Consider the following 21865-nt stretch of genomic DNA (forward strand, 5'->3'; position numbering starts at 1 on the left):
GAGGGGGGAAAAATAAGGGTGTCTTAAACTTAGCTGTTTTACTGGCTCCGGCGGCGACGTACGGCGAGGGCGTAGGCCGTTCAAATTTGTGATTGGTTATTATGTCCGTCAATCGCGCTGCCGGAAACCAATTCTATTGCCCCGACCGTGCCCGGTTGGCTGCTCGCGACAGGAGTCCGCCCCCCCCCCTTCGGTTGCCGTGGTTGCAGGCCGGACCCGCCCGCTCGCCCGCTGACAGCGAGGCTTAGGGCGGAGGAAGCGGGTCGGTTGGTGGGTCGGGAACGAGGCTCCGGCGGCCAGGCCCCGCGCAGAGCCGTTGCCATGGCAGCCGCCGCCGGGGGCGCGGACGACGAGCCGCGCTCCGGCCGCTCGAGCTCGGATGGGGAGTGCGCCGTGGCCCCGGAGCCGCTGACGGGCCCCGAGGGCCTCTTCTCCTTCGCGGACTTCGGGTCTGCTTTGGGCGGCGGCGCGGGCCTCCCCGGCCGGGCGTCTGGCGGGGCCCAGTCCCCGCTGCGCTACCTGCACGTCCTGTGGCAGCAGGACGCGGAGCCCCGCGATGAGCTGCGCTGTAAGATCCCCGCCGGCCGGCTGAGACGCGCCGCCAGGCCCCACCGCCGGCTCGGGCCCACTGGCAAGGAGGTGCACGGTGAGGAGCGCGGACACCCCGGGGCCCTGACCTCCCCCGACCCCTCCGGACGGGGTCCTCGGACGGCTGAGCCCAGGGCCCCGAGCGACCCCTCCCGAGTCGAGTCTCCTTTCAGTAGGAATCAGGATGTTAGCGCGGCTAAGGACCGTGAAGGTGAAAGAGACTGTCTTTAAGCGCTTGGTAATTCCTGAACGGAAACTTTTCATGACTCCAGGCGGCTATCAGTAAGTAGGTAATAAAATGGAGCACTGGAGACTACTTTTAGTATCGGAGAGGGGAGGCAAGTTTTACCAACTCGTTTAAACGCACAGACCGGGTGTGGACCCCTGTACCTCGTTTAAGCCTTAGGCGAACTATAGAAGTTTTAACAGCCTTAGTTTTCTCGTCTGTAAAGTGAGTACAGTACTTGCTTTATGGGGATGTTTGGTGCATTGAGGAAGGTGATGAACATGCGGCGATCACTCTGCTTTTGTTGTGTGCCAGAGCCTGTGGGGCGGTACGTGATCATTTCTGATCCTCACAATGACTCCAAGCCATGCAGAAACCGTTCCCATTATGTGGAAGAGGAAACTGAGGCTCAGAGAGATTGCCTGGCTCCAAGTCACATACCTTTCAGAAAGTGGCCGTGTTGGAATGAGAACCCGTGTCTGCCAGACTCAAACTCCTACTCTGATATGTCCATTGTATTTTTTACATCGTGTGGGTGACATGGAGAGCCAGGAGCTGACTCCAGAGGCCTTGAAGGATTTGCGACACAGTGTGCCTTTCGCGTTTGCCGTGCCGCATTTCAAGTTTTTTCCTTGTTCCCAGGGTAGTGTCTCTTGTATCCTGGTGCCTTTCTGTCCCTTTAGATGCTATCGTGGGTGAATGGTGGATTAGCTAGGAAGCCATCCACTTTCGGCTTCATCATGACTTGTTTTGTTTTGAACTGGAACTCTCGCGGCGCCTGGGTGGCGCAGTCGGTTAAGCGTCCGACTTCAGCCAGGTCAAGATCTCGCGGTCCGTGAGTTCGAGCCCCGCGTCAGGCTCTGGGCTGATGGCCCAGAGCCTGGAGCCTGTTTCCGATTCTGTGTCTCCCTCTCTCTCTGCCCCTCCCCCGTTCATGCTCTGTCTCTCTCTGTTCCAAAAATAAATAAACGTTGAAAAAAAATAAATAAATAAAAATGAACTGGAACTCTCTTACTCTCTTCACAGCTCTGAAGAGGCTGAGGGACTCGGCCAATGCCAACGACGTGGAAACAGGTGAGTGTGCAAAGCAGGGCTAGCCCTCTGGGCTAGGAGAAGAAAACTCGAGGCAACCAGTTCCTGGGAAGACAGTGCTTGAATTCAATATGCCAGCTCACGCCTTGGACCAAGCTCATAGTATATATTGTATAACTGTAATTCACTTGCAAGAGACAAGGCTGGCTTACATGCTGCCTCTTCCCATGCATCCCTGTCACCCTGAACTTCCCGATGTCCTAGGGTTCGTCGCTCTGTGGGCTCCCTGAGGTTGGGACCAGGTCTGCTTTTGTATCCTTGGCACCTGGCAACAAGGGTAGGAGCTTTTTAGAATTTCTGGCTAACGGGAACAAACAGTCAGCTTTAACTGCCAGGAGAGCCACCGTCTGAACAGAGCTGAGGCTTCGCGGTAGTTGGGTCAGTGGTTCTCAGACTTGTTTCGTTGACAGGACATGTGAAGGGAGTGGGAGGGGCTCCTAGCAGGACACCACTCTGGGTTTTTTTTTTTTCTTTTTTTTATTAAAAAAATGTTTTTTTAATGTTTATTTATTTTTGAGACAGAGAGAGACAGAGCATGAATGGGGGAGGGGCAGAGAGAGAGGGAGACACAGAATCCTACGCAGGCTCCAGGCCCTGCGCTGTCAGCACAGAGCCCGACGCGGGGCTCGAACCCACGAACTGTGAGATGGTGACCTGAGCCAAAGTCAGACGCTTAACCGACTGAGCCACCCAGGGGCCCCACCACTCTGGGTTTTTATTGTTGCTGTCCAGCGTTCATTGGCCGACAGGGCAGTAGCAGCATCAGAGGTAGAAGGGCCAGTTCTAGAGGAAAAAAAATCAAAGTTTATCCATATATTCGTTGTCCACGGCTGCTGCAACAAATTACCACAAACAGAGTGGTTTAAAAGAACACAAATTTCCTTTTTTTTTTTTTTTAAGTTATTTTACTTGGGGAGGGGAGGGGCAGAGAGTGAGGGAGAGAGGATCCCAGCGCAGAGCCCAACGTGGGGGGGGGGGGTCGAACTCAGAAACTGCGAGACCATGACCTGAGCGGAAGTCGACTGAGCCCCCCAGGCGCCCAACCCAAGTTCCTTCAAATACAATTCTGGGGGTCAGAAATCCAACACAGATCTCACCGTCCGCAAGGCTACATTTCTTTCTGGAGGCTCCAGAGGAAACTCGGTCTCCCTCTGCCTTTTCTCCCTCTGCCTCCACCCACATCCCTTGGCCTGGAGTCTTCTCCCTCTGACTTCAAGGTCAGCGACAGTAGACGGAACCCTCACGCTGTTGTCTCTCTGTGCTGACGGCTCGGAGCCTGGAGCCCGCTGCGGATTCTGTGTCTCCCTCTCTCTCTGCCCCTCCCCCGCCCATGCTCTGTCTCTCTCTGTCTCAAAAAGAAATAAAAACATTAAACAATTTTTTTAAACCATGGGCCTTGAAATGGTTCCATTACCCCTGGCGTAGCCTAGTGAACAGGCCTGGAAACCGGAGGCCTTTTCAGCTCTCTTCGCTTTGGTCCCCTTTTCCATGAACTTGAATATTTTGGAATATTTCAGCAGCAGCCCAGATAGCTTTTCAAGGAAAAAATGATGTGTTCTCTTTTTAAGATCGCTAGTGTGTGGCCAGAGAAGATTTGAATTACGCTCCCCTTCCACAGAAAGCCTAGTGCATCTTGAATCAGGTACTCACATGGTTGGTTGGTGGTTTCATTATACTGAGAGAAATGCTGTAATTTTCCAGAGTCTCTGACACACTCATCTTCAAATCTAAATGGCTCTTAGGTTTACCAGGCTCTTGCGAGGCTCCGACGGTGACTCTGTAGGATTAGCCTCTTTATTGCTTTTCTCTCTATGGTCAGCATTTCCTTTTCCTTCTCCGCATGTTGATTGGGTTTTTGCTGTCGTTTAGCAATTACCGTGGCCATAAAATTGATGTCCTCCTATTGTTAAATAATAACATATTTTCACATATATGAAAATTATATACACGTTTAAAATATTTGAGAGCTTAGGGAAATATACAAGAAAAACACCCATAAGCAGCAAAGGAAATAATCTCTGTTGATATTTTGGTGACACTGTCCCTTCCCATCCTTTGTCCTACGCAGAGAATTTGTCTTTATGGGCTTGCGCACTGTGCTGTACACACCATTTTGTAGGCTGGGTAATTCTTCACGGTCTTTGTCACCATTTGTTTTCTCAAAATGGAAATGTCATTTCCCCCTCTTTGTAGAATGAATACATGGCTGTATGGGTTGTTTTCTTTTTTTTTTTAAGCTTACAAGGTAAAAACCAAAAATTACTGTAGCATTCCATTCTCCAATCAAAACCACAATTTTTCAAAAGCTTTTTTTTTTTTTTAATGTTTATTTATTTTTGAGACAGAGCATGAGCAGGGAGGGAGAGACAGGGAGACAGAGAATCCAAAGCAGGCTCTGTGCCGTCCGCGCAAAGCCTGATGTGGGGCTTGAACCCAAGAACCGCGAGATCATGGCCTGAGCCAAAGCCAGACGCTTAACCGACTAAGCCACCCAGGCGCCCCACCACAATTTTTAAAAGATGCCCGTCATGCCTTCAGAGGGACAAAGCAAGGGTTATTTAGTTAGTCATATGTTTGTTTTTTTATATTTTAATTTTTTTTTCAACGTTTTTTATTTATTTTGGGGACAGAGAGAGACAGAGCATGAACGGGGGAGGGGCAGAGAGAGAGGGAGACACAGAATCGGAAACAGGCTCCAGGCTCTGAGCCATCAGTCCAGAGCCTGACGCGGGGCTCGAACTCATGGACCACGAGATCGTGACCTGGCTGGTCCGACGCTTAACCGACTGCGCCACCCAGGCGCCCCTAGTTAGTCATATATTTGCACAACGGTTTTTCATTTTTAAGATAATTTCCCAGGTATGGGGTTATCACATCAAAAGATATGCATTTTTTTTGTTGTTTTTTTTTTAAATATATTTTTTTAACGTTTATTTATTTTTGAGACAGGGAGAGACAGCATGAACGGGGGAGGGTCAGAGAGAGAGGGAGACACAGAATCTGAAACAGGCTCCAGGCTCTGAGCTGTCAGCACAGAGCCTGACGCGGGGCTTGAACTCACGGACTGCCAGATCATGACCTGAGCCGAAGTCGGATGCTTAACCGACTGAGCCACCCAGGCGCCCCAAGATATGCATATTTTGATGGCTTCTGGTAGATACTGCTGTAGCACTCTCCAAAAAGACTGGACTTGCCCAGGGCACCTACATGGCTCAGTCGGTTGGTTAGTTGAGCATCTGACTCTTGATTTCCGTCCAGGTCACGATCCTAGGGTCATGGAATCGAGCCCCACATGGGGCTCCCCCCTGAGCGTGGAGCCTGCTTGAGACTCCCTTCCTTTCTCTTTCTCTCTCTCTCTCCCTCTCCCTCTCCCTCTTCCTCTGCCTCCTCCCCCCTTGCATTCTCTCTCTCTCTCTCCCTCCGTCTCTCTCTCTCTCTCTCTCAAAAGAAAGAAAGAAACCAACCAACCAACCAAAAAGACCATACCTGCACAAAGCACGAAAGAGAATGGACTCTTTTAGCTTTGTCTTATCTCTTTGATACGGGTTGTCTTTTGGTGAATGTACTGAGATGGCTTGAAGCCCTTCTCTTCCACTCTCCTAATCCTTTTCCTACCACCTTCATTCAGTTAGTCAACAGCGATCCTGGAGCTGCGCAAATCCCGTCTCGATCCTAAGTATTAAGTAAGATGCATGAAACAAAAAACCTACAATATAATTCAAGAAAAAGAATATAAAGTGATCCCCTTTCCAAAATAAACCTCCCCCCCGCCCCCCCCCCCAAAAAAAAGGGGAAGGTGGGGGGGTGTGTTTAGTTGGAGAGGTCTAAGTTCTGGAGAGACCAGAGAAGTCTGGGCTTGTGTCGCAGCTTTGCCCCCCGATAGCCAGGTGAATGTACCCGGGGCACATCACATAGTGGGGCGCTTCTCCTGGCTTGTAAGATGGACGTGATACCTGGCTGGGGGGGTCACCGGGCTTAGCAGTCAGGTACCTGGTGCCAGGCTGGTGCTCGGCGTAGGGGGACGATATCCAAAACCAGCGCGGCGTTTTAATGTCAGAGCAGGCGAGGTGAACTGGGCACTGAGGACCCGCGGATGATGGAGTGCCTCCCTGAGCTTGAAGTGAAGGAGGAGGAGGAGATTCCGGGCTTCGTCTGGAGTCCTTGAGAGGTTCGCTGGCGGAGACTAAAAATGTCAGTTGCTCTAAAATGATGTTTGGCAGCAATTTCTCCATTTCAGCTGGACACACACATGTGTCACATAATGCCTCACATTTTATAATGGCTCCATACTTTGCAATGAAGAAATTTCATATCCATTATTGTTATTACAGCAGCTCTGGAGATTGGCAGGGCGGAGATTATTCCCATTTGCCGGTGAATTGGGACCCAGATTCAGGCCTTCCTGCTCTGAGCCCCGCTCTTTCCACTGCCCCGTGCCGTTGGCAACGTACTCCTTTCTTCGTTACCCAGCTTAGCCTGGGACTTAGTCTTTGTGGCTCCAAACCTGTGCTCTAGCCGCTCACTCTAAAAGGCCACCTCCCAGGAGCAAAGTGAGCGCTGCCCCGCAGCTTGGGCTGCTGTGTCCAACTGGAAAGGGTGTGTATCCAAATGGATGTGGGGCCAAAGCCTGTGTGCCGGGGATTTCTGTGATTCGAGAACTCCTGACGCTGAGGGCCAAGATCCTTCTGTGATGTTCTAACCCTAGACGTAGTTTGAGCAGCCCGAATCGGGGATTCCCAGTTGTGCCCTCAGGAGAGTAAGTCCCTTGTCATGACATTCCCTGTAAGGCCAGGGAGGCATCCAGGAGGAGCTCGCTCTCCCATGGCTTATCGGTGCCTTACCTGCAGGGTCCCCTGAGCATCCGTGTTCACCCCCGGGGGCTGCAGCGTAACTAACACTACCTCTCTGTCGCCCTCCCTCCCTCTGTCTTGGCGATGTCAGTGCAGCAGCTGCTGGACGATGGCACGGATCCCTGTGCAGCTGATGACAAGGGCCGCACAGCTCTGCACTTTGCCTCCTGCAATGGCAATGACCGGATCGGTGAGTCCCGGGGAGGGAGGGGAGAGGGGAGAGGGGAGCTGGGCAAGCAGCCTCTCTCTAGAGGTGCTGGGGGTGGGGGGGGTGGGGCCTCCTCACTCCCTCAGCCTGTGGAACTAGCACTGCCAGAAAGGGGAAAGAATACGATTGACTCTGTGGTTGGGGCCAGGCCTCCAGGACGCTCAGGCGACATTTACTCAGCGCCAAGCGCAGCAGCAGGGGAGCCCCTCCCTCCCCCTTTTAAGAGTCATTTTTGGATGTGGTTTAACTCATGAACGGTGAGCTTTCTGTATGTATGCACCACCCAGATCAAGCTAAAGGAGATTAACACGGGTGCCTGCCTGGCTCAGTGAGTAGCGCGCGTGACTCTTGATCACATGATCAAGGTCGTGATCCTTCGAGCTCTACAGGGTCGTGAGTTTGAGCCCCACATTGGGTGTAGAGCCTACTTTAAAAAAAAGCAAAGAAAAGAATATTTTCAGCACCCTGGCAGCCTGTCTTTCTGCTCCTTAGCCCCACGTAGACCTTGAGTACCATAGGTTCGTTTTCCTGTTTTGTTTTGTTTTTTTAATTTTTTAGTGTTTATTTATTTTTAAGAGAGAGAGACAGAACGCGAGCAGGGGAGGGACAGACAGCGAGGGAGACAAAGAATCCGAAGCAGGCTCTGAGCTCTGAGCTGTCAGCACAGAGCTGGACGTGGGGCTCGAACCCATGAGCCACGAGGTCATGACTTGAGCCGAAGTCGGAGACAGGGTGTGAGTGAGGGAGGGGCAGAGAGAGAGGGAGTCATAGAATCCAAAACAGGCTCCAGGCTCTGGGCCGTCAGCACAGAGCCGGATGTGGGGCTCAAACCCACGAACTGTGAGATCGTGACCTGAGCCGAAGTCGGACGCTTAACCGACCCAGCCACCCAGGCACCCCAGTGAACCCAAGTTCTTAATTTTAATGAACCCAATCTATCGATCTTTTCTTTTTAATGGTTAGCATTTCTTTGACCTATTTAAGGATTTCTGTGACCTTGCCTATCCCAAGGTCATAGAGCTACTCTCTTGATTTCTTCTACCAGCCTTTCAAAAGACTTTCAGCTTTTACAGTTAGGTCTAAGGTACATTTAGGTCTAAGGTACCTCTTGCATTGGTTTCTGTATGTGGCATGCGGCTCAACGTGGCCTTGTCACGTGAGTTAAGTCTGCCTGCACATCCATCTGGGTAACTGATAAGCCCTTAATACCACAACCCACCTTTGAGAGGGCATAGAGACTCTCAGGGAGGGGGATGTTCAGCATCTTCTACTGGGCTAATTCCCACTACGGCACTTGACTGTGGAAAGAGCAAAAAATGTCCTTGAGAGCCCTTACTAGTAGCCACTGCTGTTGGAAGAACTTTCTTTTTTTATTTTCTTTTATTATTTTTTAAATGTTTATTTATTTTTGACAGAGAGAGAGAGAGAGAGAGACAGAGCATGAGCAGGGAAGGGGCAGAGAGAGAGGGAGACACAGAATCCGAAGCAGGCTCCAGGCTCTGAGCTCTCAGCACAGAGCCCGATGTGTGGCTCGAACCCCTGAACTGCGAGATCATGACCCGAGCCGAAGTTGGACGCTCAACCGACTGAGCCACCCAGGCGCCCCATCTTTTTTTAAAATGTTTATTTTTGAGGGGCACCTGGGTGGCTCAGTCGGTTAAGCGGCCGACTTCAGCTCAGGTCATGATCTCGCGGTCTGTGAGTTCCAGCCCTGCGTCGGGCTCTGTGCTGACAGCTCAGAGCCTGGAGCCTGTTTCAGATTTTGTGTCTCCCTCTCTCTCTCACCCTCCCCCATTCATGCTCTATCTCTCTCTGTCTCAAAAATCAATAAATGTTAAAAAAAAATTTTTAAATGTTTATTTTTGAGAGAGAGAGAGTGAGCAAGCAGGAGAGAATCCCAAGCAGGGTCCACGCTATCAGCACAGAGCCCGATGCAGGGTTTGATCTCACAAACCGTGAACCGTGAGATCGTGACCTGAGCCGAAACCAAGGTTGGACACTTAACCAACTGAGGCGCCCCGGAAGAACATTCTCTAACCCTTAAAAATCTCTTTTCTGGGTGCCTGCGCGGCTCAGTCAGTCAAGCATCTGACTTTGCCTCAGATCACGATCTCATGGTTCATGGGTCTGAGCCTGGCGTCGGGCTCTGTGCTGACAGCTCAGAGCCTGGAGCCCGCGTCAGATTCTGTGTCCCTGTCTCTCAGTTCCTCCCCAACTCGTGCTGTCTCTCTCTCAATAAATAAATTTGAAAAATTAAAAAAAAAATCTCAGTCTTTTCAAACCTGCATGGGCCAGGAGGCTCTCCCAGAATCCTTAGTTCCTGGCCCTCAGAATCCTGCACATGAACCCTGTGAGTAAGTGGATGAACGAATGAACGAACGAATGAACGAACGAACGGATGTATGAAACAACCTAGAGAACCGTATTTGCTTTCAATATTCCACACTTTGAGGAAGCCTCTTTAGCTAGGTAGGGGTGGCGGTTAGAGTCCTTGTGGGTTTTCCTGTTTCCAGTGCAGCTGCTCCTGGACCACGGGGCTGATCCCAACCAGCGAGATGGGCTGGGGAATACACCGCTGCACCTGGGTAAGCCTCCAGGACACCTTTCTCTGCGGCACAGATAGGCTCCTTTGATGGAGAGCCCGGGGGCCTGTCTGTAAGTTCCCAGCAAGATCTCCTATCATCTGGGGAGAGCTCGAGCCCCCGGGGCCACCACCACCCCCCAGTCTGCCTCTCATGGACTCCCCCTTGGGTCACCGGTTGGCTGGGTCCTGAGCACAGCTGCTTTAGCAACCTCAATGGCTCAGCAGAGCTCTGCTAGGGAAGGTGAGACCTGAAGCCTGTTGCTGCCCCGTGGCCGACCCACACTATGGCTCTCGGTGCAGCAGGTCCCATCCCCAAGCCTCGGTCTCCCTAGCTGAACGGGGAGGGAGTTGGACCCGCCCCGTTGCTGCCTTGGTGCAGGCACACCTGGAGGCACAGTCCCAGCGACTGCAGCCAAGCTGGCACACAGGGCCAGGCCCTGGTGTCCCGGACTCTCAGGTCCCTGTTCTTCTTCCTCAGCGGCCTGCACCAACCATGTCCCCGTCATCACTACACTGCTGCGAGGAGGTACGTGCTCCCCGCCCCCTCGCCCTCCTCTCTCGCCCTCACCCCCAGCGCGCTCACCTCCGCCTGCTCCCGCAGGGGCCCGTGTGGATGCTTTGGACCGAGCTGGCCGCACGCCCCTGCACCTGGCCAAGTCAAAGCTGAACATCCTGCAGGAGGGCCACTCCCAGTGCCTGGAGGCTGTGCGGCTGGAGGTGAAGCAGGTGAGTGCCCTTCACGCTGGGCCAACGGCACAAACAAGCGCCGGACAGGTGCCGCCCGGACCACAGACAGACACGCCTGCCCGGGCGCGACCCGGGCGCCTGGGTTGCTTCACACCGACCCCATCCGGCCACCGCTCCACTGGGCTTCGCGGCGGCGGCGGCGGCGGCGGCGGCAGCTCTCTCTCTCTGCCACCTAGCGAGACCCCCAGCAACTCAGCCCGGCCCCTTGTTCCAGATCATCCAGATGCTGAGGGAGTACCTGGAGCGCCTGGGGCGGCACGAGCAGCGGGAACGGCTGGATGACCTCTGCACCCGCCTCCAGATGACGAGCACCAGAGAGCAGGTGAGCTGCGGCGCCAGGGCCAGACCCAGGGCCTGGCGGGAGCCTCGGGGCCGGTGCCGCTCTGCTGTGCTACAGCTAGACGTTCAGAGTAGAAAGAGGCCGCGGCTGGGGGGCTGTAGCCCCCTGTGGACGTCGAAGCCCCTGTCTGCGTCCTTTGACGCCACTTGTGGCCCTTCTCTCGGGGACAGTCTGAGACCAGCTGGAGTCCAGGACTATCGATCGGACAGCTGCTCCACAGTCAGTGGAGCCACCACGTGCCCCAGGAGACAACGCCTACCCTCCCGAGTCTGTGGCATCAGGGTGGAGATCGGGGGCCGAGACAGCTGGGCCCGTCGAGGCACCCGTGACAGAGCCGTGGTTTTGTCCCACAGGTGGATGAGGTGACCGACCTCCTGGCCAGCTTCACGTCCCTCAGCTTGCAGATGCAGAACACGGAGAAGAGGTAGCAAGAGAGGCTCCAGGCTTCCTGCTCTGCCGCCGCTGCCCTCCCCCTGCCCCCGCTGCTCTCCCATCACAAAGGAAAAGCCCGAACCTGGGACTTTGGAGCCACATGTGTCTGGTGAGGCCTTGCCCCCAGATGCTACGGGGCAGAGACGCACTCTCACAGAGGCTCCGTGACTTCGGCGCCGCTCCCAGCCACGGTCTCTGTCATCTCTGTGGGCGGGGACCACAGCCCCCAGCTTCCCCCTCCGCTCCCACAGCGCAGCAGCCACACCTGAGCTCCGGCCAACACGCGCTGTCCTAGCGGGCCTCACTCGTCTCGCGGCCTCCCTGCCCCCCGCGGCAGGCCCCAGAGCCTTCTCTGTGTCCCTTCCGGACCGTGGGCTTGTCACAGCCAGCGGGGTGTGGGCTGAAGGCAGGCACCCTCGGCGGCTTCTTGGCTGGCTCTGAACCCCTCACCAGCAGTTAGATTTCGACTTGCCACCTGACTTTCAAGGAGACATTGCAGGGAGTGTCTCTGGTTGGAAGGGAGGGTTGATGAAGCCCAGCCCTTAGAGATACAAGGCTTGGAAGGACCCTGCTGAACCCAAGGCAGAAAAGGCCCACCCTTTTTCTCCCAGCCTTTGAAATACCAGCAGGCGGAGTGGTCCCTTCTGCAGCCTAGTTGTAGTGGGCTGAACAGAGGTCCCCTCCCCCGCCCCAGCTGGCCGCGTTCTTATCCCCAGGGACCTGTGAACATGACTTTATCAGGCAAAAGGGACTTTGCAGACATAGTTAAATTAACGGTCTTTGGGCAAGGCGACCCTCCTGGATTACCCAGGTGGGCTTGATGCAATCGCAGGGACCCGAGTGACAGGAAAGCAGGTCAGAGAGGACGGAGGAGACACAGCGGGAAGGCGTCAGAGCTGAGGAACGCAGGCGCCCACGGAAGCCAGAAAAGGCAAGGAAATGAGATGCTCCCCTCAGATCTCCCTGAGGGAGCCAGCCCTACTGACACTTTGACCTTAGCCCAGTGAGTCTGATTTGAGAACTCTGACCGCCAGAACTGTAAGAGAATAAATGTGTGTTGTTTTAAGCCACCAAGTTTGTGGACGTCTCTCTGTGGCTCCAGCCTGGGGAGACTGAGGCACTCGAGGAGGCTCAGGACTCGCTGTAAGGGAGGTACCCCAGTCCTGCCCCTGCAGGAGCAGACTCTGCCCGCGTTGTGGGCAATGGACACGCCGAAGGCAGGGCGCCTCACGGCAGGGGTCTGCCACAAGAGGGGGGGACGCGGGGTGGGGTGGGGGAGGCACCGCCTGGCCCTCTCCAAGGCTCTGACTGCGGAGTAAAGACAGACTCCCCCCCCCCCCTCCCGTCACCATCCACGTCCACCCTGGCTCTGCCCCGCTTGCCCTCTCACCTCACCGGGGCCCTGGCTACTTTTCAGAAGGGAGCTTGTCCCCCAAAGCCCAGCTTGATCAGATCGGAATTGAACCCGCGGAGCCCAGCTGCTCCCCAGGCCCGGAAGAGAAAAGATCTGTGTGGGTAGGAGATACCGGCTGGGGGTCGCCTTCAGGACCCTGTGAGAGGAGAAGCCCCACCAGGACGGCAGGGCTGGGGAAGGGAAAGCGTGCTAGGCCCGAGACTGGGGAGAGCGAGGGGCCGAAGAAGCAAACGAGTTTCCCCGGAGCTCAAGCTGCTGCCGCGGAGTAAACGGACTGCCAGTCTACGTGGCTGAGGGAGGGGAGGAGCGCGCTGAGAGGAGGAGCCCCGTGAGGGAGGGGTGCGCTGAGAGGAGGGGTGCCGGGGGGAGGGGGGCGGTGCTGAGGGGGAGGGGCGCGCGGAGGGGCGGGGCGCCGTGAGGGAGGGAGGTGCTGAGGGGAGGGGAGCCGGGAGGGAGGGAGGTGCCGAGGGGCGGGGCGCCGTGGGGGTGGGCGGTGCTGACTGGAGGGGCGCGCGGACGGGAGGGGCGCCGTGAGGGACGGCGGTGCCGATGGGAGGGGCGCGCCGAGGGGCGGGGCGCCGTGGGGAAGGGCGGTGCTGAGGGGAACTGTAGTGCTGAGGGGAGGGGCGCGCTGTGAGAGGCAAGGAGTGAGGGGCGGAGTGAGGAGAGGGGAGTGCGAGAAGTACAAGGGTGGGCGGCTTTTCTGCCTCTGAGGAACCCTGCCCACTCAGGTCCAGGAGCACGTTTGACTTTGCCCTCACTAGAGGCTCTGCTGGGGCTGGTGCCTACACACAAGCCCCTTGGCCCATGAGCCCGGGGGTGGGGCTGGGCAGGAGAGGGTCAAGGCAAAAGGGGAGGCAGGGGTGGGAGGGCATGGACCTCAAACTCAGTGGGCCCATTCTCTTGGGACCCGCCCCTCTGGGCCTCCATACCACATCCTACCCCTGGGGCGATCACCCTGGAGAGAGTTGAAGCTGTTTGTCAGCTTCAGGGCTAAGGGGTTCAATAAATGGGCTCTCGGAGAAGCACGAACCCCCAGAAACTGTGCAAGATTTTGTGTGAAGGGTGTGCATGTGTGTTTCCGATAAAAGTGGCCATAGCTTTCATTCGCAGCAGGGTCCACACTCAGAAAAAGTTAGGAACCCTTGCTACAGAACTTCGCGAGCAGGGGCGCCTGGGTGGCTCCGCGGGTCAAGTGTGCCGCTTCTCCTCAGGTCACGATCTCGAGATTAGTAGGTTGGTGCCTCCTGCTGGGCTCTGCGCTGACAGCTAGGAAGGAGCCTGGAGCCTGCTTCCGATTCTGTGTCTCCTTCTCTCTCTACCCTTCCCCTGCTGGCACTCTGTCTCTCTCTCTCTCTCTCTCTCTCAAAAACAAATAAACATAAAAAAAAAAAAAAAAAACCACTTAGGGGCGCCTGGGTGGCTCAGCCAGTTGGGCGGCCGAGTACAGCTCAGGTCATGCATGATCTCGCAGTCTGTGAGTTCGAGCCCCGCGTGGGGCTCTGTCCTGAGCGCTCAGAGCCTGGAGCCTGCTTCCGATTCTGTGTCTCCCTCTCTCTCTGCCCCTTCCCTGCTTGCTCTCAGTCTCTCTCTTTCTCTCTCTCAAAAATAATAAACAATAAAAAATTTATAAAAATAAATACATACAATAAACACTTACAAATTAAAAAAGAATTAAAAAAAAAAAAAAACTTAGGGAGCAAAGGGGTAGGAGACCTGCCAAGGGCATCCTAGGCACTCGGGTACCTAGGTACTTCTGAGACCAGCCATCTCCCAAGGCAGCCTGCTTTGCACTGGCAGAGCTGAGAGGGTGGAGGGTTCTGGGACTTTATGAAATTGCCCTGAGATGACTTCAGGTGTTTCTAGAACAGCCTGACAGAGACTCACTGGCTGACTCCTAAACAGTCCTTGGCCTGGACCAAGCCATCCCCACCTGGAGAGCAGGATGCATCCCTCCAGCCTCATCCTGGCCTCACCCACCCACTCCTGGCCCTGTAGCCACAAAACCAGGAGAATGGGTCACTGGGACGAGTGAAGGGGCTATGGTCCACTCCCTCCCCAGCCCGATAGGCCAGTCATCAAACCCTTGCCAGACCGCTAGGCAGTCAGCCAATCTGCCTCACCCCATTTCCAGCCAGGAAATGTCTGCAACCCCAAGTCTGTCTGAAGAGCCAGCCAGTCAAAGTCAGCGCCAGACATTGGCGTGAGTCAGAAAGCACACAAGTGGGCCCTAAGCTGGCTGAGCTGGGCAGGGGGGGGTAGGATGAGGAACTCTGCAGAGGTTACGGGCACAGGCGTTAATTCTATTACCGGCTGCTCTGGGAGTTACTGAGTTGCAGGCAGGGGCGGGGTGGGGGGTTGTGGAGCAGGAAGAGGGGAGGATGTGGGGGCAGGCAGAAAGAAGAAATCCACGTCCTTTGATGTCACCTTCGGGGTCGGGTCCTTTGCTTTATACCTCACATTTCATTCACATTAGAAATACTTATTGTCGGGCGCCTGGGTGGCTCAGTCAGCTGTGTGTCCGACTTCGGCTCAGGTCGTGATCTCACAGTTTGTGGGTTCGAGCCCCGCATCAGGCTCTGTGCTGACGGCTTGTTCAGAGCCTGGAGCCTGCTTCGGATTCTATGTCTCTTTCGCTCTCTGCCCCTCCCCCGCTCACGCTTTGTCTCACTCTGTTTCTCAAAAATAAATACGTGTAAAAAATAAAATAAAATAAATACTTATTGAACACTGGCTATGGTCTAGGCAATGTTCTAGGTGGGAATACAGCAGTGAACAAAAGGACAAAAACCCTGGCAAACAGAGGTTAAGTGTTTGGAGAAGAATATTCACACGTTCTCACAACCATCACAACCATCCGTCGAGATAACTAGCCTTGCTACTGCTTTTGATTTTTGAAAAAATACGGCTTTGCCAGAGGGCAGCTGGGCTCGAACCTGGGCCCACCCCCAACGCTCGCGCTGTTTCCACCATGCCTGAAATTAGAGCCTTCTCAGAAGCAGAGTTTCCTAAAACTAAGGGCGAGGACATTGGCTGAGCTCCTACTACGTGCCAGCAGGCCCTTAATACAAGTCCTTTGATTTAGTGTTTGCTAGAAAATGTAAGATAGCCAACATATTGCTGCTGCCATTTTCTAGATGCACAAAATTGAGGCTCAGAGAGAGAAAGTAGCTTGCCGGGGCCCAGCCCAGGTCTAACATAATCTCTGCCAAGATTTCCAAAGTGCCAATGTCCACCCGTGTCCCCCGGGACTCAGTCGGGATGAACGGACGATGGTCCCTACTAGGGGACATCTCAGTCTCCATGACCAGTCTCGGGTGTAGGGAGGGTCTGGCCCTTTTCCTACCAGTCTGCTTCCCAGACTGCTTCAGCTATGGAGCCCAAGGCAAGGTTAGGAGGTCAGGAAGCTGGACTGATGCCTGGCAATCCCAACAAAGTCCCTGGCTCCCCGCCCCCGCCCCAGCTCTGCCTCCCAAAGGGAATCACACACAGCCCCAACCCACCCCCACCCCCCCACCCCCCGGACACTGGCTCCCTCTCAAGTGAACACTGAGGCCTCAGCGTTTCAGGGAGGTATGATCAACTCATTTTATACACAAAGAAACAGGCTCAGGGAAGCAAAGGCATCTTTCCCGAAGCCCCAGCCCAGGCACCAGGGTGTCCTCTTGTCCCTGTGATTGGTCCATGCCAGCCTGGTGACTCTCTCCCACTCCGAAAGCCTGGGAGGATAGCACTTGGTGGTCAGCGCGCCCAGAGGGGCACAGGTGGGTAAGTTGTGCCTCCTCAGCTCGATTGTGAGGGGTGTGCTGGAGACGGGGACCTGCCTGGGAAGCCCTGACAACGTCGCATACAGTTGGTAGCAGCCAGTGAGCACCCCAGGGTGGTCTGCCTCGATTGGGACCTGGCTCAGACAGAGCTCAGTTCTGCGGGTCACCGAGCCATAGAGAGGTCAGAGACGTGAAGTGCAGGAGGCAGGATTCAAACCTGACAGTGTGGCTCAAAGTCCGGGCCTTTTTTTTTTTTTTTTTTTTTAACGTTTATTTATTTTTGAGACAGAGAGAGATAGAGCATGAACGGGGGAGGGTCAGAGAGAGAGAGAGGGAGACACAGAATCCGAAACAGGCTGCAGGTTCTGAGCTGTCAGCACAGAGCCTGATGCGGGGCCCGAACTCACGAACCGCGAGATCATGACCTGAGCCGAAGTCGGACATTTAACCGACTGAGCCACCCAGGCGCCCCTCAAAGTCCGGGCCTTGACCCCTGCACTGTGCCGCCTCTCTGATTGGACCTGGCAGGTCCATGAGATGCTCGGGCCGGCACCCTCCCCAGCACCCCCTACCATACTCCCCAATGGCCCCTAAGTCTCAGGTACTCCAAGCTGGTACCCTTGTCCCCCCCATCCCTCCACGCCACCCCTCCTCCTGCTTCGGTATCACCCCTACACAGAGCCTGAGCCCCTAAAACAACCTGGCGGTAAGCAGATGCCTCCATAAATCAGAGTCTTGTCCTCTCACCCCGGACACAATCCCACCCCTGCACCGCCCGTTTCTCCGGCCTCGTGCCTCCTTGGATCCAGCCAGCGGCTCACACATGAGCCCTGCGTCAGGGCTGAGGAACTGATGTTCATTAACAGGAAGTCTCGGGGCGGTTAATTGGCATTTATGTCCCCAGGCACACACCTCGAAGTTGATAGATGATGCTGTTCCCGCCAGCCTGAAGCCGGGTGAGGGGTTCGGTAGCTGTGCCAGGGCCCTCACCTCGCCCACCCTCCCCAGGACCGAGTTTTAGCCCTGGCTACAGTTGTTACACAGGGTGGGGTGAGGCTGGGGGTCACCTTTGCACATTCAAGTTCCTCCCTCTGCTTCAGCCAACCCCTTCCTGCCTCTTCTCTCTAAAGACCGTGGAACCGAAATCAGGCCCAAGGTAGACCCAGCTCTGTTTGGGGCTAGCTCTGTGATCTTGGGCAAGTTACTTAATCTCTCTGAGCCTCAGTTTCTCCATCTCCAAATTCTAAAGCAGATGAGACACAATCCAGGGCCAAGTCCAAGGCCTGAGCGTAGCAGGTGCCCTGTGGACACCCCCTACCATACCCCCCCCATGGGCCTGAAGTCTCCCCACGTTTCCCCCTCAAGCCTGTGCCCCTGTTATCCCCACTGCCACCCCCAGTAGCCCAAGCCAGAAGTCCGGGATGTCATCTGGGACACCCCCCAACATTTAGTCACCAAGTCCCAACGACTATACCTTGTAAGTGGTTGTCCTGTCTGTCCATACCTCCTTACCACACTGTCAACATCTTGGATGCTTTCATCTATGCAGATTCCCACGCCCGTCTCCTCACTGGTCTCCCTGCCCCACCCCCCCTTCTGCCCCCACCCCCCTGAAAGCCTGCCTTGCAGCCAGAAAGTTCCCTAAAGGGTAAATCTGGTAAATTTACCCTTTTGTTTACAACCTTTCGGTGGCTCCCTGTTGCCCTCAGGACAAAGGGCAGCCTCAGTTTCAGACAACATTTACAGAATCCTTTGCAACTGTCCCCACCTCTCCCACCTCCCTTCCTGCTGAGGCTCCCCCGTACCCTGTCCCAGGCCCCTGGCCCCTCGCGCTGTGCCTGACTCCGGGTGGCCCGTGCACATGGGTGTTCTTCTGTCTTTCCCTTTGCCATCTGCCCACTTCAGGACTTGGCCTGGGCACCAGCTCCTCTGGGAAGTCTTCTCTGCTTGCCCAAGCCGGGTTACGGTCTTCCGGGCTCCCCCTTACCCCCATGCTTCTGCCTTTTTTTTCTGGCAGAAGAAGTCTGTGCCTAGCAGGCGCTAAGGCGTGAGTGCTGCGGGCCCATCCCTAAGAGGTTTGCACAAATAGGAAGGGAAGGAGACTGCAGAGTTCAAACCTCCCTCCCACTAAGCTCCTGCCAGGACCCCCAGGCTGCCTCAGGCTCAGCCTGAGATCCCGCAGGGGGCTCGGGTTGGTGGATTCTTCTGGGCCTCAGAGGATGGCCAGGGCTCATTCAGCCTGTCCTCTAGCCCCCGGCGCCTGCCTGTGGCCCTACAGGACTCACAGCTCTCTCCTAACCGAAATCCTACGACTATCTTCCAAGCATTTCATTGGCCCCCTGAAGCAGACCCCGGAGCCTCCGAGGCCAGGCCCGAGCCCAGCAGCAGGCCACCAATCTTCCTGCCAAATCCAGGGCAAAACAATTTCCCAGCCGTAGGCCAGGCCCTTGGCGGCAACCTCCCCGGCCAGGGGCTCGCGGAGCACCCCCTGGATTGTGCTCTTTGCTGCCTGCCTGGCATCTCTAGCCCAGCCTCTGCACAGAAATACTGGGGAGCTATTTGACCACATGCTTGACGGGGCCCGTCCTGAAACCCTTCAATGGCATCACCACCTGCCTGAAGGATGAAGTTCTTGCTCCCCAGCTGGCCCAGGAGGCTGCGGGATCTCACTGCACCCAGGTTCCTGGCCGCCCAGGCCTCAGCCTGCCCTGCTTCGGCTGCGCAAGCCCGCGACCGCTCCCAGCTGCACCAGCCTTGGCATGGGCTGTTGCTCCACCTGGGAGGCCCTTTTCACCTTTCTTTTAGGAAGATACATATTACATGGGATAATTAAATGCGTATTAACTCCTGTGGGTCTCCTACTTGGCTTGCTCAGGAAGGCAGGAGTTTCCTCCTCTGCGCCCGTTCAGAACTGTGGGTGTTCCCCTGTTCTGGCCCCATCACGTGGTGCTCTCGGTTCTTTTGATATGCGGCTCTCCAGCTAGACTGAGAACTCCTGGAAGGCAGGGACCAGGTCAAACTCCTGCCCTCTCTGTCTCCCCCTCGTGGCATAGCTTTAGGCAAAGCACTTAAATGTTTGAGGGGTAAAGGAAAGAAGGAAGGAAAGGGTCATCTCCTTCTTCAAGTATCCAAATACCTGCTCTGTGCCTACTCTGGTCCGGGCTATACTGTCCTCCATTAGTTGGGGCTTCTGGGCTTCCTCTTCTATTGATTGATAGAGACAGAGAGAGAGCAAGCGAACCGGGTAAGGGTCAGAGAGAGAAGGGGAGAGATAATCCCAAGCGCTGAGTCCGACGCGGGACTCCAACTCACGAACAGTGAGATCATGACCCGAGTGGAAGTCGGACACTTTTTTTTTTTTAATTTCTTTTTAGTCTTTGTTTATTTTTGAGAGAGAGAGAGAGAGAGAGAGAGAGAGAGAGCGTGAGCAGGGGAGGAACAGAGAGAGAAGGAGACACAGAATCTGAAGCAGGCTCCAGGCTCTGTGCTGAGAGCCCGAGGCGGGGCTCGAACCCACGAACCGCGAGATCATGACCTGAGCCGAAGTCGTCGGACGCTTAACCAACTGAGCCACCCAGGCGCCCCTCTCCCCATTCTCCTCCGTAGGCACTCACCATTGTCACGCGGCGAACTTCAGATAGTCTTAGATGTTCTCCCAGTGCCTGGCCTGCCATGAGAGCCTTCTGTCTGGCCCAGTTAGGATCCCAGCTCTGCCGCGAATTTGCCATTTGACTTTGACCAAGCTACCTCGTCTCCTGGAGTCTCAGTTTTCCCTTCTGAAGAGGGAAGTAATATCTCTTGTCTGCGAGGCACAGGCGAGCCAGCGGAGCTGTGAGTGAGGGCTTCAGGGAGGTAGAGGCCGTGCTGGGTGCTGCAGAAGCGGGCAGCATCGTGCCCCTGCCATCCCGGAGACACTCCCACTGCTGTGGCCTGAGTCAGCCGTGGGAACCTTAGCAGACATGTGCAAGAAGGGACGCTGGCCCAGGTGTCAGGCCCCTGCGATTGGGCCCTTGAAGCAGCCACTTCCCCCAGCTGGTCTCAGCCTCCCCGTGTGAAGGGTGACCGACACTGACCCCTGGGTCTGCGGCAGGTGGCAGGCAGCGAGGAGGACTCAGCAGCCGCCTAATGTCAGTGAGGGACCTTCCCAGGGTGCCCGGCAGCCGGGAGGCGTGCCAGGGGGACGAGGAGGCCGTTAAGATCTTAGGCCTCAGCCTGAAGCTAATATATATTATTGGCATGTGGTGAGGCGGCGGGGGAGGGAGGGAACTGGGTAGTTCTGCAACCGTCAGGACTGATTTATTGGTTAATTAGGAGGTTTCCACAGTCACCGACTACCCTGCTGTGTGCATGGACGCGAGGGTGGGGGCCACAGGGCAGCCGGGACTGCTGGGAGGCCAGCTGGGACCCGAGTGGGGCTCCGTTTCTCACCTGATCTGGGAGCACCAAATGGCTGAAAAAAATAATGCAAGGGGCTTGGGTCAGGCCGTGGACCTGGGACTCAGTAGCTGGGACAAGCCCATCAGGACTTGCCGGCCCAAGTACTGAACAGAACTGTCCCAAAGAAGAGGACTGGGAACTCTCTGAGATTTCCGGACATCGAGTCAAACGTGGGAGCTGCTGGTTTAGGGAAGAGGGCCAGTGCAGGATCAGGAGTCAGGAAGAACCAAGGAAAACCTTGGAAACCTTGGAAACTGAGAGCCGAGGCCCCCAAAGTGGAGAAGGCCGTTCCACTGAGCAGAAAAAGTTAAATAGCAGTGGGTTTGAATCCAACTTCTGCCAAACACTAGCTATGTGAGCTTGGACAAATCACTAAACCTCTTTCTTTCTTTCTTTCTTTCTTTCTTTCTTTCTTTCTTTCTCCTTCTTCTTCTTTTGTTTTTTTTTTTTTTGAAGATTTTATTTTTAAGTAATATCTACATCCAGCATGGGGCTCCACCCCACAATCCCGAGATCAAGAGTCACACACTCCACCGACTCAGACAGACCCCCCAAATTACTAAACCTCTCTGATTCTTGGTTTCTACATCTGCAGAAAGGGAGCTAATTATGTATCTACCTTGCAAAGCTGCTTCGATAATGAGATTGAAGAACGTAGCACCGCGTAAGATGCACAGAAAATGCTTCACGACTCTTTGCTAAATCAGCTGCTAGGGATACATTACCCAGGCCACACAGCCTGGAAGGGAGAAGCGGCTTCGCAAAGGGTGGTTGAGGAAGCAGGGCCTAGAAGGTGCTGACCGGGTTGGAAGGGCGGGCAGAGGAACGGCCCTCTCGCCAGACCGGCTGTGGACAGAGTCTGGGGGCTGCCTGGCCAGGGGGCTGCGCTTCGCGGGGGTGACCCAATTTCACCGCCCAGGGGCATCCACGGGGGCTGGGGCCCCAGCTCAGCCAGTGCGTCTCAGAGGACCCCTGGCGTTGGCGCGTCCCCTCGTCGCCGTCGTGCCCTGGGGGGGAAGCGGAATGACGGAAAGACGGTCATCCGGCAGAGTGGAGGCGGACCGGGTTTATTCCGGTCCCGGGGCCGACGAGGCTCGCCCGGCCTCTCCGACGCGGGCGGGCTCCTCCCCGGGCCCCCAGCCCCGGCCGCCGCCCGCCGGCAGCCTCCCGCGAGGCCGGG

The 21865-nt window shown here is 55.5% G+C and overlaps 2 protein-coding genes and 1 long non-coding RNA gene across 11 annotated transcripts in view; 1 reads left to right on the top strand and 2 right to left on the bottom strand.

Moving 5' to 3' along the window:
* Positions 1-216: 216 nt before the first annotated feature.
* On the top strand, positions 217-12137 carry ANKRD54 (ankyrin repeat domain 54). Of its 3 annotated transcripts, none has more exons than XM_040490878.1 (8): positions 217-646; positions 1841-1888; positions 6848-6946; positions 9478-9549; positions 9928-10074; positions 10150-10274; positions 10510-10617; positions 10989-12137. In XM_040490878.1, the coding sequence occupies exons 1-8, from the start codon at positions 322-324 to the stop codon at positions 11061-11063; spliced, it is 999 nt and encodes a 332-aa protein (XP_040346812.1). In that variant the 5' UTR covers positions 217-321; the 3' UTR covers positions 11064-12137. The 3 variants fall into 3 exon arrangements, with proteins under 3 accessions (XP_040346812.1, XP_040346813.1, XP_040346814.1); XM_040490879.1 differs by having other exon boundaries at positions 221-646; positions 10027-10074; XM_040490880.1 differs by having other exon boundaries at positions 533-646; positions 6853-6946; positions 10027-10074.
* LOC121040372 (uncharacterized) lies at positions 2534-20472 on the bottom strand. Of its 7 annotated transcripts, none has more exons than XR_005795247.1 (5): positions 8184-8403; positions 5897-6923; positions 5393-5612; positions 3557-3806; positions 2534-2689 (listed from the first exon to the last, which is right to left on the bottom strand). It is a non-coding gene; the product is annotated as an uncharacterized LOC121040372 (long non-coding RNA). The 7 variants fall into 7 exon arrangements; XR_005795249.1 differs by lacking the exon at positions 2534-2689 and adding an exon at positions 10132-10214 and having other exon boundaries at positions 3085-3806; positions 8184-8262; XR_005795252.1 differs by lacking the exons at positions 2534-2689; positions 8184-8403 and adding an exon at positions 19863-20472 and having other exon boundaries at positions 3085-3806.
* Positions 20473-21646: 1174 nt separating this feature from the next.
* GALR3 (galanin receptor 3) overlaps positions 21647-21865 on the bottom strand; it is a 1863-nt gene continuing 1644 nt past the window's right edge. Inside the window, exon 3 of the mRNA XM_040491828.1 lies at positions 21647-21692. Coding sequence (XP_040347762.1) covers positions 21647-21692 — 46 coding nt within the window. The remainder of the gene's footprint in view (positions 21693-21865) is intronic.

Source organism: Herpailurus yagouaroundi, unplaced genomic scaffold (genome assembly GCF_014898765.1).
Source record: "Herpailurus yagouaroundi ecotype Mexico unplaced genomic scaffold, PumYag 182, whole genome shotgun sequence".
Lineage (NCBI taxonomy): Eukaryota > Metazoa > Chordata > Mammalia > Carnivora > Felidae > Herpailurus > Herpailurus yagouaroundi.